This window comes from Microtus pennsylvanicus, chromosome 22, assembly GCF_037038515.1.
Source record: "Microtus pennsylvanicus isolate mMicPen1 chromosome 22, mMicPen1.hap1, whole genome shotgun sequence".
Taxonomy (NCBI): Eukaryota; Metazoa; Chordata; class Mammalia; order Rodentia; family Cricetidae; genus Microtus; species Microtus pennsylvanicus.
Window position 1 is genome coordinate 4811332 of NC_134600.1, and position 18940 is coordinate 4830271.

An 18940-nucleotide genomic window follows, 5' to 3' on the forward strand; every position below is an offset into this window, starting at 1 on the left:
TCTGTCATTAGACCCCCCTAGCTTAGTCTAGTGCTTGGCGTCATGGTATTTGGAAGTTATTTCTTATAGAAATAACCAAAAGAGTTAAGCATTTCTCATCATAGCAATTGTATTTTTCAGAAATGATGGAGCTGAAATCACTTACTTGTCTTTCTTCTCACTGCTAAATGAAAGTAGAAGCCCATTGGGTTCATGTGTGCTGTCTTGTTCAACTCTTGATTCCCATATGATCGCATTGATAAAGTTGCTCCCTATCTTGCATTATTGTTTAATTATTATTGCATTTAATTTGTGTGTAGGGCATTGTGGGCCTTTGTCATGCTTCTTGGTAGTTTAAGATGGGAGAGTCAAAGTAACATGCGCTTTCGTGGTGGATTCTAGGGTACCATGACAATCACATCGTAATTCGGTGGTTCTGGGCTGCGGTAGAACGATTCAACAATGAACAGCGACTAAGGTTGTTACAGGTAAGAGGCCACCGATTCATCAGTTTTTAACACAATTACATGTTGTTGGAAGTGTGTATCCCTCATAGATACAAACCTTGTTTCTCTGGCAATGACATTTCCATACCCTTCTGACGGTGGGTCCACCGACTACATCAGCAGCCAGGTCAAAGCCCTTCTTGAGGGTCGTGTGGAGCCAATTCTGGTCTGGGGAAACTCAGGATTGACATATGCCCCCAGGACAGTCGGGGCCTTGTGGTGACAGCCAGTGGCTTTCTGCAGTCAGCATGCTTCTTAGAAAAAGAGTTGATGTTCAGTACTGTAAGGAAAACCCCATTTGTTGATACGGACCTTTCCCCTCACTTGACTTTCCATAGCCTACAGAACGAGGGCATTTTAGGGAACACGTCATTGTGTTCCGTGGCGTCTAGAAAAGCTCCCATCCGGGGAAATGCTGGTAAGAAGCCACTAAAGTACTAGATCCAAGGAAGCCTCTGGACCCTAAGGCACAGCCTTACATGTTGGCTCGTATGTGCCTTTGGATTAAGGACTGGAACTCAGATTTGAGGACTACAGAATTCCTAAAAGTCTTGCGGAATTGATGACAGGCTGATGCTAAGCAAGTTTAGGTTAATTGGTAGACCCATGGCGTTCATCTGTCATGGGACATGTCCCTGACTTAAACATCTGAGCGGGTCAACTGCACAGAATGCTTCATCTTCCATCAATGCTTTGCATCTCACTCCCAGGTATAATTGACGGCCCTTTCTCCGTGTGGCTGATTGTCAGACTCAGTTTTGGTTCTCCCCATGTTGAGGAAACTTTGACTTCTGAAACTCCCTGCTTGTGCCTCCCACTCCGGAGTGCGACGCAGCCATCATGGAGCTCCGATCCTTACTGAGGTTTCTGACTTCGCCTCTCTCCTCTGTTTCTGTGACTGACAGTTCGTTACAGGTACCTCTAGCATACCCTATGAAGGATTCGCTTCTCTCCGAGGGAGTAATGGCCCAAGAAGGTTCTGTGTAGAGAAATGGGGAAAAATCACCGCACTTCCCAGGTAAGGTAGAAAATAACCTTCTTTTCCTCCCAATACAGCGCAAGGAAACCTCAGCTTAATCTATATTTTATAGTATATTCATATATATATGTATTTAAATATATTCCTATTTATATGAATGAATGAATGAATGAATATATGTGTGTATGGATCAATTGCCGTTTTATGTGAAGACTGGAAAACTGGAAAGCTTGAAAGATGAAATTCTTTAGTGGGGAGAGACAAGAGACCCTGTGTAACGTACACGCATCCGTGTATCAAAGTATAAAACACAGCAAAGGCAGACTATTTACTAGCTTTAGTTAGGCACCGTCTGTCCGAGTTGGGGTTTCTATTGCTGTGATGAAACACCATGACCACTAGCTAGCTTTTCTTTAAGTTTGGTTCATTGGGTATGCAATTTTTTAAGGCTATTTTTTATCATGGAAAGTTTTTCTTTCTCCTTCAACTATGGCAGACACTTTTGCCAGGTCTGTTTTAGCTGGCCATGGCTGTCTTGCAGGACTCAGAGCACAATGTTTCTGGTTTTCAACACTGATAACACCAACAGATATGCTCTGGTGGATGGAGGAAAGTAGGGGAGGCCACAACCATAGACAGAGAATGATAGGCAGGCAAGGAATGCTGAAAGTGGCAGAAACTGTCTTCCCCAGGGAAGAGCTCGCCAGTTATTGTCCAATACCAGATGGTCAGCCTTGACCACATGCCTACAAATAGCATCATATAGACGGTGCAGGTTGTATTCGTGTTTTTAGGAACACACACACACATACACACACACACACACACACACACACTTACACTTACACTTACGGGCAAAGAGGCCATAAATTTGAAAGAGCAAAGAAGGGGGCATGGCAGATTTGAAGGGAAAAACGGGAAAGGCGACAGAATGTGATTATATTATAATCTCAAAAAATACTTAAAAATGAATAAAAAACAAACATCAACAAAACCATCATGACCAAAAGCAAATTTCAGAGGAAAGGATTTATTTCACCTTACAACTTATAGGCCATTACCCAAGGGGATCCAGGGCAGGAACTCAAGGCAGGAACTGATGCAGAGGCCATGGAGGGGAGCCACTTACGGGCTTGCTTCCCATGGCTCGTTCGTCCTGCTTTCTTATAGCACCCAGGAAACACCAACCCAGGTGTGGCACCACCACAGTGAGTTGCACCCTTCCATGTCAATCATCGATTACAAAAAAATGTGCCAGACTCTTGCCCATAGGCAATGTGGTAGGGCATTTCCTCAAGTGACATCTAAAACGACTCTAGCTTCTGTCACCTTGGTATAAGCTAGCGGGTCCAAAGCTCTAGCGTGAAGGGTGTGTTATAAACGGTTGAGCAGGACCTCCCTAGAAACACCGCTGTGGGTGGAGAGGAGTCCGTCTCGTGGGTACACGCTTCCTCTCTGGTATATGGTCTCTGTGCTGTCATTCCTTTTGAATGCCCTGCAGCTGGTTCTCCACGCTGCCATGCACCTGGTTGGGGTGGAATGGCATTGTGTATCAGTACACAGTGTACAGTACATTGTGTATCAGTACACAGCAATCAGTACACAGGGCTGGCAGATAGTGCTTGGGCAGAAAGGCATTTAGGAGGTTAAATGGCTACAACTCAGGGGCTTGCCTAAATGCCTCGTGTACCTATGTGTATCACAAACCGTACGTGGTCATCCTGCAGCCCAGACTTAGTATCTTGTCAATTTGATACCCTAAATTGGATGGCTGTGACTTTCAGCACTTAAAAAACTTGCTTGTTTTATTCCATGTGCCTCGTGCTTGGGTAGCGAGGCTCCCCACCTCCCCGTAATGCATATTTGTCTCTTAAGAACAGATTTCTTCTATCTTGATAAGGTTTTCCACTTTCTGAGAAACTTAAGGATTAGCCTAGGAAACACAGGAAGCTTCAGATCAACTGTGTGCCACATGGCTATTGAATCTTTTCCGGCGAAGCCGCTAAGGTTGATGAAATAATGTCTGTTATAATAGCTGTTCACACTTAACCCCTGGAACCTGTTGAGCAGAGAAAGAGAGTTCCTTACCACCCTCTTCCTCATTTGCCTCATACTGAGGGCTCGCTGAAATCTTTTGCGTAAGACACACTGTTCATTGGCCCTGCGTTTTCTGCTGGCCACCGCTATCGCTTTTGCTGCTGTGTCTGTCACCACCATCTGCAATTAGGCAGTGACACAATTAGGCATGCAGAAGGTGGGAAGTTAGAACTCCCGGGTCCAGTTCTGCTTTGTCACCAACAAACTCTGGGGGCCTCGGAGCCACTGCTTTCTGCGTTTCAGGGCCCAGTTGGCTTGTCTGTAGACATCAGGAGGAGGTGGTATGTTGGTTCGACTGAGAGGTAACGCACAGAAGGTTGCTGTAGAGTCTTGGGGGTTGTCTGGCATGTCTACTTCCCCCTGGTAGTTCCAGAAAGTTCTCACGCTGACTCATTGTAGATGGAGTTGTTCCTCAGAGAACTGAAATGCACGCTTGGATAACAGCTATGGTCATTCTTCCTCCCTTCCTGGGCAGCACCCGGTTCGATTCTCATTATAACCTGGCATAAATTAAAGGTGTGATTCTCCATCTCTGCAGAGCAGAAACGACAATGCCTGGCTCAGAGATTAGTTCTAGCACTTGAGTGAGATAACGTGTTGGAAGGTCCTTAGGGAATGTATGCTTTCTTGTTTCTTTTTAAGCCTTTAACCCTTAACCTCTGTAGCTACTGTATTACTCAGATGAAATTCTCTCCCCCTCCCTTCCCTCCCTCCCCTCTCTTTCTTTTACACACATACACACACACACACACACACACAGACACACCGAGTTCAGACAAAATCATAATACAAACAACCTCAGCGTGTGACAGTATATCTTTGCCAGAAGTAATTTTTTCACCGACATCTGGCCGTTGCCCTTTATGAGATTTTAAGCGTGCACTGGAGTTCAGAAAGATCTGTCACGTCAGTTCCAATCTAAAGACGTTATTTTATATTACTGAGTCTAGTATTCTTAAGACCAAAATATATGCGCTCAAGGCATTTTCCTGCCACTTCCTGGTAGATGTGAGTCACAGAGCTGGGGAGCTGGTCTGTCTCAAGTCGGTCAGCTCTAGCGTGTTCTTTTCCCTCCAAGAGGCTCTGTCTGTGTCTGGGGTTTCAGTTGTGACACTGTGCGTATATACTAGATACATCGGGTGGAGGGCCTCCTTACTAAAAGTAAATGTATTCTTAAGTCCCCTGCTACAAGTTTGGCAATCTTCGCGTGACAATCTGTTATAACCTGCAGAGCTGGAAGGGTGTGAAGGGTGACAGCCAGCTGTCCTTGCGAGCCAGAGTGATGACAGAGAGCCTCTTGGCCTTTCCAGACAGGTAATTCAGTCTTTTGGCCTTCTAAGCAAGCAAGGGGTTGACCCTTCCTCTTTGATTTCCTAGTCTCATTTTGTGGTAGCCCTGACCACGACGTGCCCCGAGACATGTATTCAAGTATGTATAGTAATCCCTGAAGTCAGAACAAGTGGCATCCATGACTTTCCCGGCTCCTCTACGGTAATAAAGTAACCGGCGATTTAGCGGATAAATAATCATAGAGACTTGAAACTTGCTCGATGGTGTCTCCGTGGAGACCAGCAGCCTGAGCACATTACTGCACTTCCTCTGCTTTGTGGTCGGTGGCTGGACTAGCTTTGCATTTGCATCTCTGTAGAAGCCTCCCTGCCCCCCGGAGCTCTGATGGATTTTATGAGTAAAGAGTAAACCCACTTTATGGCGTTTCCTCTTGACAGTGCAAAAAAAAAAAAAAAAAAAAGTACTGTTCCCATGCCAGCCTGCAGGGTACAGGGCCCTTCTCTTCCCGATCTGGATAAGAGCTCCCAAGTTCATCTGAAGTTTCTGCCAATGGAATTGAAGAAGAAGAATTAGAAACTACAGTCCGGGTGCAAGGGTGGTGTTCGACAAAGGAGAAAGTGTTAATTTGGGAAATTAGTTGTATCAGGAGACTATTGAAAATAAAATGTCCACCCAAAAGTTAGGAAATTGAATGCAAGTGCTCACTCGAAATAGGGGTCTCTCAGGGAAACTGCTTTACACACTAGACTAGGGCTGGTATTTTGTGATCTGTGAGCTCAGGCTGACCTTGAATTTGTGACCTTTTTGCCTTTGTCTCCTTCTCACCGTTCTGGCCTGGCAGCAGAGGCACACACATAGTGCCACGCCCAATGAAACAGACCTGGAAAAACACAATGCGCTCTCTCTCTCTCTTCCCCTCTCTCCCTTTCTCTCTCTCCCTCTCTCTCTCTCCTTCTCTATCTCCCTCTCTCCCTCTCTCTCCCTCCCCTCCCTGTCTTTCTCCCCCTCCTTCTCTTTCCCCTCCCTCTCTCTTCCCCTCCCCCTCCTTTTCTCCCCCTTTCTTTCCCCCTCTCTCTCCTTCTCTTTTCCTCTCCCTCCCTCTCTCTTTCCCCCTTTCTCTCCCTTTCTTTTTGTATCTTTCTCCCCCTTTCCATCTCTCTCTCTCCCTCCCCCCTCTCTCAATGAGAACCATCTTCCCCCTGTAAAATCCTATTTGTTATTCTTTTCATAAAAAGAAAACTTTTTGCAGATGTGCCAAGGAACATATTTAAGTTTTAGGGTACACAACGCATGTCAGTCGACAGTCCAGCAGCGAGAGAAGTCCTCTCAGCGGTATGGAGAATCTGCTCCCGTCGTCCTTCAGATTCCCACACGCATACATGCATGAGGACAAAACTTGCTCTGCAGAGCATGTCTGCAAGCTGCTTTCGGGGCATTGCACCATTAATTATGAACCTCTTTCTATGTCTTTAAATATCGCTCCACGATGTCATCAATAATGCAGTTTCTCCTCCTCCAGTGGAAGAGCGTTGTTGACAGTCAAGGTGAGCTTCCAGCGAGCGAATAGGCAAACAGCAGAGGAGTCTCATGATAAACTGCTCCTTTGCTCAATTACAAACATTAACCAGACAAGGATGCGCCCTGGAAATACCCTTTGGGGCCACTTCTTTTGAAGCATCCAGCTGCTGGCGTCTGGGGTGGCTGTGAGGTTCTCATAGTTGAGTCTCCACACTGCCCTCCTACTCAGTTCTGTAAAGCAGCGATAACGAACGATTCTGCCATTTAATCAACTTCTCAACATGTATATGTAAATATGAAAGACCTTTTGGCTCGGTCTCTGGGAGGTAGACCGGGAAGCCAGGCCGGTGGCACCTACCTGTGATTCCGGAAAACCAGAGTCCAGAGGGTTCAGAGTCCAGAGGGTTCGGTAAAAACTAAAGCACTGAAAGAATCTGCTGATTTCTGATGCAGCGTTTCCATTGCTATCTGCGGTAGGGGATGACGTAATCCAGGCGAACCTGACCAGCAGGCCTTGGGGCTGTCTCGTAAAGTGTTCTTTAAGTGTATTGGTGGGCAGTAGACAAGGCAGCTGTTAAAGAGTAAGTCATTTCTTTCCTTTGGCTCCAAGAGCACAAACTTGGCTCATCTCTTATCAACCGCTTACTCCATGACACGCTCACCTCTCACCCGGATCGCTGCGGCAGGGAGCCAGCCAGACTCCTCCGGTCCCATCTACCCTGACATTTGTTCATCTCTTTCCCTGGCTTACCTCCTTCAGTTGCCTAAAGAAAATTCAGACTCCTTCCGAAGTACTGGAGGGCGGGAGACCTGATCAGGCATTCAGCTCCGGCTTCAGCCCATCCGTGCCTCTGCGGCTGGCCTCCTGGCTAGTCTTCAAGGCCCTGAGTGGGGCCTGCTGGCCAGCACTTCTTTCTGTTGGCGTTTTCTCATCCCTGAGAATTGGGCTGGGCTGTGACCCCATCAGAAAGGCCCCTCTGACATCTTCACTCGATGGTCCCAGCACTGCACTCTGGCAAAATGTGTTTCTGTCAGAAGACTTACCCTAACCCACTGATCAAGTTTAGTGGTTAGTGTATTTATTCCCTTTCCCCTTCAGGAATATAACCCTATGAGGACAAGGACCTTGTGTGAATTTAACATGGCCTTGACGTTAGTTAGCGTTGAGCTGAGCGCCTGACACCCACGGCTTGTTGTTAGTGGGATGGTTTTTTTGTTTTGTTTTGTTTCTGATTTTTGAGACAGGGTTTCTCTGTAGCTTTGGAGACTGTCCTGGAACTATTTCTTGTAGACCAGGCTGGTCTCGAACTCACAGAGATCTGCCTGCCTCTGCCTCCCAAGTGCTGGAATTAAAGGCGTACACCACCACCGCTTGTCCGTGGGATAGTTTTTAACTTGACTTTATACCCATCTGAAAAGCCAAGGGCTGCTGCTGGCACTCACATTATAAAGCTGTAAAATCGAAATGAGACTATACACGCCACGTGAAGGCTAACACCGCAGCCAGTAGGTGCAGGCGAAGATGGAACTTGCTTGGAATGCATAGTTCGAGGCATTTCTTCTGCTAGTAGTCTGCAGGACAGGAGTTCCCCCTGCAGCAGCGTTTGCACACCGTGCTCATAGATCAGGCATCTCCACTAAGGTGACCTCAGAGACACTGGGATAAGACTGAGCTCACAGATCTCATTCTTCACTGCTTACTGAGCAAGTACTTATGTGATGTATAAATTGATCTCTGTCCGTGTGGCCTTAAAACAGGAAGAAAAATGGTAATCTAATGCTAAATTAATCAATGCAAATTAGCATTTTTGTCCACCAAATAATATGAAAAACAGATCGTTGGAGTAATAAATTCCACAGCTCTCCTCCCCATTAGTTCATATTTAGTGAACACCTGATCGGGTGTTCAACAGATTAAATAGATAAAATTATTACCTAGTGTTAGCAAGAATTTCTATTCTAAATTTCCTGGCCCAAGCAGATATTATATTAATAAGGATACTAGAGAAATTATTATCATTTTTAAAATAAGAATATTAAGAAATGGCAAGTTATACCCTAATTTGTGCTAATGATGCTACCTAAGCTAAGAAAACTGGCCCTGGGTATCTTTACTGAATCCCGTCACGCTGGGTGACCGGTAATTTTGGATTTCTCATGCTGATTACAGCCATGGTTCATCTTCGGTCCTTATCTAGCTCCTCTGTTCTCTGCCTTGTTTAATGGCACCTCTGCCACCCAATTGCACACCCAACCAGTGTTCCCTCTCATCCCTGAAATAAATGAAAAAGGCTTTTGCATGCACACACCTGCATCCCTCTGGCCCATCCTCTCTTTCTGGCCTGGTCTAGCTTTGACCCTGGTTGGTTCCTTGCCCTTCTCTGGTTTCCTGGCAACACCATGCTTTCTCTCCCAGGCTTCCAGCCCATCTGTTGGGAAACATCCTTCGTGTTGATCCAGAAAAGCCCTGCACGCCTACAAAGTCTTCCAGCCTTGGCATAGGCAGGATCCGCCACAAAACCTTGCCCAACGTGGCTGGACAGACTTATAACTCATTGTATTATCACTGTATGCTAAACCACACATAACCCACAGGAATCTTTCGGATTAATTAGACAAAGGTGTGTCAGTCTTTGGGAGAAAATGCAGCCCAGATCTGGGACTAAGAGCCCAAAGCCATATTGGGTCTCAGAGCTGCTTGCTCCAGGCAGATTCCTCAGCACAGAGCACAAGCTCCTGACCCTTCGGCTTCCTTTTGCTGAACATGGGAATTCTTTGAGGACAGAGACCAGATCTTTCTTCCTCTTCTACCTGAGCAGCTCAGTGCCTGACATGCAGCCTCTGTTGAGTGGGCGTTTGGCAAGTGAAGGAACAAGGAAGGTGTCATGCAAGTTGAAGATTTAAGTTTTGATCATCAGAGGCGGTTTGCATGAACACGGCAGGGGATCTTCACGGGGAGGGAGAATCATATGGGTATTTTTCTCTTAGTGAGAAGATTCTAGAAATGAAAGGATTAGAGCCTTTCCGAACACCCATGGGTCCCTGAATTGGGAACTTGAAAAGCCAGAAAGGGGGTGGAGAGGCACTACCAGAACGCCCAGACACATGAATAATCCCGAGAATTATCTTCTCCAACCACAACAGCTGATAGACCCCTAAGCACACTCACTTCCCTTGAAAGCAGTGCCCGCAACACTCTTGCAAATAGGTACAGTTTGGACCCCATAAATCAGTTTGAGAACACGCGCATTGCCAGAGAAGTTTTGACATTGCAAAATGATACTTCACAGATCCTTGCAGATCTCCCGGTGTTTTTTTTTTAAAAAAATATTTGTTTTTGATTGGTGAAATTTCTTGACAGAAAAGTAGGAAGAGGAATAAGAAACCTGACACGTGACCTGTGAGACATCAGGGCATTTGAGATGAGAGTATTGGCGCGTTCTACCTCCCAGATCCTGCAAGAGAGCTGCTTTGATGCCAACATTTGATTTTTGTATGACACCTGTTACTTAAAACTAGATTCATGATTTTCTCTTCCTCTCTTTCTCTTTCCCTCCCCCTCCCTCTCCATCCCTCTCCCCCTCACTCTCTCTCACGTACTTTCTCCTATTTTAAAATCTCAATTTTCATTTTTTCTTTGTCTAGCATTTTGAGTGCTTGAACAAAAACCAGGATGACTCTTGGGTACAGGACATGTGAGGGATACGTTAGTCAGCCAAGTGGCTTGTGCAGGCATAACTGATGCTCACTGGGTTTAGGTAACTCAGTCACCATAGGAAGCCCAAAGGAGGGCAAGCCTGGGACCCTGTGTTTAATATCAGAAAAAAAAAATCCAGAAAATGCTGAGACAACCGTTAAGTCAGACCATAGATCTGGGGGTTGGGGAGTGGGCCTTTGCTTTCTTTTCAGTGCTCTGGCTGAAGAGCTTGAAGTGAGGTAAACTCATTATGACTTCAGGGTGGCTGGCTTTGGAAGATTTGAAAAAACATTTTCTTACTGAGACTGAAGAAACTGGGTGCACTTTTGCTGCCAATATCAACACAGTTCAGAGGCCCTTTTGGTACTTTCTACTAGTTTTTTTTTTAGGACATGGAATGAACTTGGGGTAGAGTATGAAAAGCCTCAGAGGATTTTTTTTGTTTGTTTGCCTTTTTTTTTTCTTTCTCGTACTTGGCTCATCCAACAAGCTGATGGTAAATATTGGGCAACTTATTTAACCACACTCTTCCTCAATTTCCTTATTAGCAACGTTGTCTTGTTTGTGTGCAGTTTTGAAATATTTGCGAGCACACAGAATGTCAGCGTGGCGATCCAGTTTAGAGATTGTATTTCTAATTGGCTTGATGTCTCTCCAGTGGTGCAGACCACCTACAGCAGAATCATTTGGAGTAAATCTTAAAATACAGATCACCAGCCCCCCCCCAGACCATCCAACTGAGAATCTCAGGGACAAACCCCAGACTCCTTGGGTAATTCTGAGGCACACCAAAATACCCCCTGGAGGACCTCTGTTCTCCCTCCCGTGAACCTGAGATTCAGCTTGCTAGTTTGGTGGCTGAAAAATCCCCTGGTATCTCCCAGGATCTTCTGGATTGACCCAGATTTGATAGTTGTCCCCAGAGATACTGCGCCCTGTTACTGACTAGCTCCTTAAAAATTCCCTAAAGCTTTCCCCCCCCAACATACACACACCCCGTAATCCTTTTCCACGGATGTTTGTGGCTGTCGTGCAGAAGGCATGCAGCATGCCGAGGACTCACAGCCCACATTCAGGGGTTGCATGGTAGGAGTGAAGAATGCAGCTGGATATTGGGCTTCCATGAGGAGGCCCCGGGGGGTTGTGGTGCTATTTGTTTTGATGATGTTGTTGGGCCACTTGCTTATCTTTTACCTTGGGAAAACCATTCAATCCTTGCACATAGCTTCCCCGTGTAGAATATAGGCGCCTGTCTCTACCTTCATGAGACTTTCTCCAGAGGATCTGTTTATTCAGAAGGAAAGTTAGGTTGCGGTAACTACATGTTATGCAACCAGACGTAACTTGAGAAACAACGATGACTTTACATTGTGCAGCCGTAATGGTGGTTACGTCTCGTGACTGAAGAGGAGCAAAGAGAATATTATTCCAAGATGAAGTGGTAACTTAATTGGGAGGCTAAGATAGGAGGTTTGCATTGAGTACAGGCCCAGCTTGAGCTACATTATGTTCCAATCTACCCTATGCTAGAATCTCTCTCTCTCTCTCTCTCTCTCTCTCTCTCTCTCTCTCTCTCTCTCTCTCTCACACGCACGCACGCACGCACGCACGCACACACCACACACACGCACACACATGCATGTACGCCCAGTGGTTCAGTCCTCCCTTTCATGTTGAGAACTGAAAACAGGACCCAGGCTTGTGGAAATTCCTAGATAAGAGGCAACGGCAAAGATGCTACAGAAACTGAAAGGGCTGTACACGATTCCTGTTCAGCCTCGCTCAGCACTGACCCTTGACCCATGATCATGTCCTATGAAGTCATCACCGCATTCCATACCTTTCCTTGTGTGCTCGAGGACCTTGACACTTGGTACTAATTTCTGGTTGCTGCCAAACAAACCACGCAAACTTAGTGATTGAAAATGTCCCCGCAAGTCTTTCTGTGTCTTTGGTGCAAGGGTTCAGGCAGGGCTTAGTGAAGTCTACACAGCCTCCCAAGACTGGACTTGGGTGTCTCCTGGGGTTTTTTTCTCATAGGAAGACTCAGCCAGGGAAGGGTGTGTTTCCAAGCTCCTTTAGACTTCAGGCTTCGTGGCAGCTTGCTTCTTCAAACTCAACAAGAGAGTCCATTTTTTTTATTATATAACATTTAGATGAGTCAATAAGAACCCTGGAAAAAATGAATGATTTCGTACCCATTAGGATGGCTAGACTAAAGATTAAAAAAATACCAATGTGCTGGGTAGTTTTATGTCCACTTGACATAAGCTAATGTAAACTATAAGAGGAGGAAACCTCAATTAAGAAAATGCCTCTGTAAGATGAGACAGTAGACAAATCTTTAGAGCATTTTCCTAATTAGTGATTGATTAGTGATAGGAAGGGCCCCATCCATTTTAACCGGTGCCGTCCCTAGCCTGGTAGTCCTGGGTTCTATAAGAAAGCAGGTCGAACAAGCCATGATGAGCATAGCCAGTAAGAAGCACCCCTCCATGGCCTCTGCATCAGCTCCTGCCTCCAGGTTCCTGCCCTGCTTGAGTTCCTGTCCTGGCTTCCTTTGATGATAAACAATGATGTAGAAGCCTAAGCCAAATAAACCCTTCCCTCCCCAAGTTGCTTTGGTCACACTGTTTCGGTTTAGCAATAGAAACCCTAGCTAATTTGGGTGGTGGTGGCCGCTCACGCCTTTAAACCCAGCACCCAGAGGCAGAGGCAGGCGGATCTCTGTGAGTTTGAGGCCAACTTGGTCTACAGAGCAAGTTCCGGGATAGCCAGAGCTACACGGAGAAACCCTGTCTTGAAGCACACACACCCTAAGACAATAAATAAGATGTAGAGAATGAATGTTATGAATGTTGACGAAGATATCAAGTGATAAGAGCTCCTGTACACTGCTGGCATGGATGGAAAATGTGGAACCAGTAAGGAGCACTGGTGGGTCCTTAACATATTAAATACATCATGTTCCCACAATCCACTCCTGGATCTCTCCCCCAAAGACTGAAAGCAGAGATTTGCAGAGATTTAAACAGGTATTGCATGCGTGCAAGTGTCTCTCTCTGTCTCTCTCTGTCTCTGTCTCTCTCTCTCTCTCTGTGTGTGTGTGTGTGTGTGTTCACAGCAGCAGTGTTTCTGATAGCCAGAGGTGGGAAACAGACTCACGTTCATCAATGGATGAAACGATCAACAGATCATGGTATATGCACAGTGGCCTGAATGAAGGGGACCCTGAGCCATGGTTGCAAAATCCACCTTAAAAACATTACGCAAAATGAAATAAGCCAGACACAGTGAACATATATCTTAAGATTCTACTTTAAAGTACACAGAGTAGTAAAAATCACAGACAGAAAACAGAACTGTGCATTCCGGGGCACAGGAGGAGGAAAAACGGGCTCCATTTACTGTTTGATGGAGCCAGTTCAGAAGCGGTATGTCAGTGTTCTGGAGCTAGCGGATGGGGCCGGTTGCTGGTCCATTTGTATTCATCTCTGTGCCTGCCGCTGTTCTAAAACGCCCTGACAAAAGCCACAAAAGAGAGGGGAAGCTGGTCTTAGCTTACATTTCACGGGGCACATCCATCCTGGTGGCAGGAGCTTGAGGTGACTGATCGTACTGCACCCAGTCTGGGGGCAGAACCTCTGACGAACGCGCCCAAGTCTCCTGGGTCATTTGCCTCCCTTTCAGGTGGACAGTCAACGGTAGCCACCACACTGCCTGAGTGCCTTTGACGCCACCAAACTGAGCCCTTAAAAACATCCACAGTGGCCAGGCAGTGGTGGCGCAGGCTTTTAATCCCAGCACTCGGGAGGCAGAGGCCGGCGGATCTCTGTGAGTTCGAGGCCAGCCTGGTCTACAAGAGCTAGTTCCAGGACAGGCTCCAAAGCTACAGAGAAATCCTGTCTCGAAAACAAACAAACAAACAAACAAAATCCACAGTGGTAAAAAGTCACCACCATCAAAGCATTAAAAAGGAAATGTAGGGAAAGGAAAAGGTGAAGATCACAAAGCAGTGACTCCTAAGACTACGTACACCTGTTAGACCAAGACAAGAAACTGAGAACAGTGACGTGCCTACCATACCTCAGTCACATGGGGTAATAAATACTCCCTGGCTGTCACACAAAGTCTGACATGTTATTCTGTTCAAACAATATTTCACTTCTGTATTTATCCCTCACCTGCCCTGGAACAAAAATGAAACCAGGTATATATAAATTTCTATTTTTATTTTCTTATTGGTTTTTTTGAGACAGGTTTCTCTGTGCAACAGCACTGGCTGTCCTGGAACTAGCTCTGTAGACCAGGCTGGCCTCAAACTCACAGAGATCCACCTGCCTCCGCCTCCCAGGTGCTTGGGATTAAAGGTGTGTACCACCACCGCTCAGCCCAGATATATATATTAATTTCAGAGTTTCACACCAGATAGATTTTTAAGCCATCCCTGGGACTCTGTTTTGCCACATTAGTAAAAACTTTGCCTTGGGATCTAGGTCTGGGCTCCATTATAAGGAGATAACAAAAGAATTATGATAAATACAATTCTAGGATGCTTGGTAGGGTTTTTTTTTGTTTTGTTTTCGTTTTGTTTGTTTGTTTTTAGTTTGCCCGCAAAAATTGATGAGGTGATTTCCACCAATATGTCCAAGTATCTGAGGTATCAGGAGTGGACAACCTGGAGCTTTAATTTCAGGGCTGTTTTAACAGAGCCCCTCACATTCTCGTTTCTGTAAGTTATATGAACGCACACATGCTTTCTTAGCTCTTTATTATGCCGTGTTTTCCGTGGGTCATTGTTATCGCCGGGCCATCTATTGAAGGCCATCAGGATACAGTCCTCTGGTCATGGGGAAATGTATCTAACAATGCAGCTCTATTATGTGGTCCAACACCACGTGCCAGCCATTCTCTGAAGCGTGTTTCTCTTACTTCGGTGAATCTCACCCCCTTCTGATATCAATTGCCTTATTGTATCGACCCCCCCTTTAACAGGTAAGAAATTTAAGTCTCAGAATTCTAACACAACACTCCAAATCACACAGCTGGTACGGATGGTAAAAGGGGTACTCAACCCCAAATCTCCCCAAGACCAAGGTTAATCTTCCCCCCCATTTAGTATTGCCTACAGGAATAGTACTTTATATTTACATCATAAGACATACATGATTTGTAACAATAAAATTTGCACATTGCTTTTGTATAAATATTATGGCTCCTCAAACTTCATGTTACTTCAGGGTCTTTTTTTTTGTTTTGTTTTTTGTTTTGTTTTGTCTTGTTTTTTGTTTTTCTATCTCTCTTAAGTCTAAGCTACTTAGCCCCAGCAAATTCTCGTGCGTTCAGGACGGGGCATTTCCTATCCCGTGTCAAAAGTGCAGATCTGTTCCCTGATAAGATGTACTATTTGGAGACGAATTTTTTTTTTAATTGTGAATCAGGTGAAAATAACAGGAAAACACCTCCCCCCCTTCTTGGCAAAAGAGCAGGTATTTCTAAAAAGAGCACTGCACACAACTGTGATTTAATGGCCCTTTTTCTTGAGTTGTGACGGGTGGGAAGGCAGATTAGAGCACGCAGTTCAAAGCAGTCCCAGTGTTTACTGACTTCCAAAGACAAGTCTAGCCAGGGACTTTCCCCCAAACTCTGAGCCACAGTCTGGGCTTCAGAGACAGTTTGCTGGTCTTCCCTGCCCAAGGAAATGAAAAACTGCCGGGCCACAGACTCTCGGAGGGGCACCCTGGCAACTGGCAGTGTTGGAAGGGAATCAAAGTGCATCCCTTGGCAAGGCCTTTATTCTTAACTTTGAACAGAGAGGAAGAAAAAGGACTAAACTTGGCGTTTTCATTCTCATACAGCTCAGCAAGCAATACTATGCACGGAATATATCTTCTAAAGGGTGACGTGTAAAAAAAAAAATTCAATGTGTCCAACTCCTCTAAAGAAAAATGCAACTCTGAATTTTTTTAAGTTAAAACATCTTCACTTTTCCCAAAATAACTGTGGAAATGGTAACAGATAAATTCGAATAAGAAAGGAAAAGGCATTCTTGTGGGTGCGCACATGCACGCGCGTGCACGCGCCCCCACCGCACACGCATGCGTACATGAGTGCCTGAAGAGGCGCTTTCGTTTTTTTCTCATCATGCTTCTTCTGTTTGCAGAGCCCACACTTGTTTTAACCGCCTGGATCTCCCTCCGTACCCTTCCTTTTCCATGCTGTATGAGAAACTCTTGACAGCAGTCGAAGAGACCAGCACCTTTGGACTTGAGTGAGCTGGGAGGAGGATGCTCGGCTCTTGGCGGACAGGCAGCGTCAGAAGCCGCCTCCGGAAGAGTGGCAGAGCAGCGGTAGTCTCCAGCCCACGGTTCCAGGAGAACAAACTGCGTGTTGCTCTTGAGGAACACAGGCTCGTGTGTTGGGGGGCTGGCTGTGAGTGCCCTTGGAAGCCTTGGGGTGAGCTCGGTGCCCGTGGAACAACCCAAAAGTCTTTCAATCAACAGTTCTTGACTGCCAAACCTTTTCCCATGCGTTATGTTTCAAGATAAAGGTGAACCCGCGCTTGAGCAACTCCATGGGGGACTTTCAGCGACTCGGGCGAATCTTGGAACGCTCCCGTCGGGCATAACTTCAAGCCAAACCGGCAGCACTTGGCCCAATCTCCAAATTAGTGCAAGTGGAAGATTATCATAAAAAAAATATATATTTCCCGAAAGTACATTTGTTTAAGCCCTAAGTTATAACCGAAATACTCATTTCTTGCTTACGCGTGCCTGCATGGTGTCCACTATAGGTTTCGACATTCACGGAACGCGAGCGAAACGAAGTCAGTATGAGGTAACTGTAAAGATTGGCCGCAAGGTGGTCCTGTAACAGTGTATATGCAAGTGGTATGTGTGTCCTGCGGCTGAAGACAAACTTGTTCAGTGAACTGCTAATGAGAGATCGGATGCTTTATAATGCATGAAAACAGATGTCAAATAACTAGCAATTAATCACAGCATATCAGGAAAATGTACACAGTGAGTTCTGTTTATTTTTTTATAGGTTCGTTCTATTTCTGTTCTCTAAGATGTATATAAGGACCTAGCTACCGTATTGTCCGTACCTCCTCTTCATTTTCACGTTCCGTGCTTACTCGGGCATCTGGCTAGACTTGTCTCCTTGTAAGCCCGCTCAAGGGAACTAAAGGGCCTTTTATTTTTATAAAGGTTACAAAAAAAATCCCCCCAAATATTTTGCACTGAACGTACCAAAGTCGAAGGGACATTACAATATGACTAACAGCAGCTCCATCTCTTGCTGAGTACAACAGACGTTGCTTCTGAATCAGATTTCCTTCCCAGTGCCATGGCAGCCACTGCAAGGACTGTGCATCTAAGTAATAATTTTTTTAAGACTCACACTATGTGATAGTATGATATGCATTTATTTAAAAATGCATTAGATTCTCTTCCATCCATCGACTACTTTACAGGATGGCATTTATTACAGAAATTTCGTATTCCTCCTCCCTGCTACTTTTTATTTGTACAGCATCATCGAACAGCAAGCTTGGTTAGGGAGCCATCGGCAGTGTCAGAGAGGTCAACTCTCCTCATAGAAAGAATTCCACTTTCCCTCATCAGTGAAGATACCACGAATTGAAACTCTCAGCACTATATTTCTAGGCCTGCATTTTCACTGATGCATAACTTTCTTATTAATATCAAGGAAAAGTCTTTTCTATGGTCTCTCAGAAACTGCATGACATCACTGACAAACCTTCTTAATTTAATAAAAGGATATCCTTCATTTTAATTGCTTTCAGGACTGTCCCATGCTATTGTTTGTTCCTTGATTTATGACATCGCTAAGCAGATGCAGAATTCAGTGAGGTGGGATGGAATTGAGGGCGGGAAAACCATTGGATTAGCATTTAATCTGCCAGTCTGCGGGGAGGGGCGTTCCAGGCATTCCCTACACATTGCTCCGAGCATCTTGTTTATAAGTGGCGTGGACGTCTGTGGTGGGGTGTGGGTGACTTTGCAGGTCACGGGCTTACATGCAAAGGTACCCAGAGGTGTGTAGTAAGAGCAGTTACTCTCCTGCTAGCGAAGCTGTGTGTCCCGTTGGATCCTCAGGAGGAATGACGCTCAGGTTGTGTTACAGTGTTAAAGGATAAGCACTGGATGTGGGAAAACATTCCGGGAGAAAAGCTTATGGGAACCCAGGAAAGATATGAAGACTATTTATTTGTATGCATAATTGGGCCAGAAAAAAAAACTAAACCTTTTGACCGGAATTATTAGTTTGTACTTATTTGCCATGAATACAAGTATATATTTAATTTTTGCAAATTTCTTTTGTTTGTGTTTTTTCATCGTAAGGAAAGCAGAGCACACCAACACGCTCTGAGAATCACACTTTGATGTGTCAGAGCATCCCCTGACTGACAGCTGCCACAGGGTCTCCTCACAGGAAAGCTGCCTTTCCTTCAGAAGTACGTGTCCAGCTAGGCCGTGTTAGTGTTCGCTTGGCTTGAGACGTTTTGCCACCCACCGAAGGCCCTATTGTTGGCGGAAGATATTTGAAATAAGATGTACCCCTTTATTTCTAATTGATGCTACAACTTCTCAAATAACCATTTAGATGCACTCAGACGTTCTTAAAGCAGTACGATTTAGTCTAGTTGGCCCTGTTTTGAGAGTTGGAAAATGATCAGAATCGAAGCTAGCATATCAGAAAACCAGGATAACTTGTCTGCTGTTCTCCGTGGGTAAAACCAAAAGCACACGACTAACTTTTACAACTTGTAAAAGTTAGACAACATAGCCACTGAATAAATTAGATGTTACTGTACACCACAATTAGAAATATCCATAAATATGTTCT

At 45.3% G+C, this 18940-nt stretch overlaps 1 protein-coding gene across 4 annotated transcripts in view; it reads left to right on the forward strand.

Annotated features, from left to right (window-relative positions):
• Positions 1 to 17866, forward strand: part of Hecw2 (HECT, C2 and WW domain containing E3 ubiquitin protein ligase 2) — a 301655-nt gene extending 283789 nt beyond the window's left edge. For all 4 annotated transcript variants that reach the window (XM_075956458.1, XM_075956459.1, XM_075956460.1 and 1 more), the window contains 3 exons: positions 382 to 467; positions 1391 to 1503; positions 16230 to 17866. In XM_075956458.1, coding sequence (XP_075812573.1) covers positions 382 to 467; positions 1391 to 1503; positions 16230 to 16341 — 311 coding nt within the window. In that variant the 3' untranslated portion in view covers positions 16342 to 17866. The remainder of the gene's footprint in view (positions 1 to 381; positions 468 to 1390; positions 1504 to 16229) is intronic.
• Positions 17867 to 18940: the final 1074 nt, after the last annotated feature.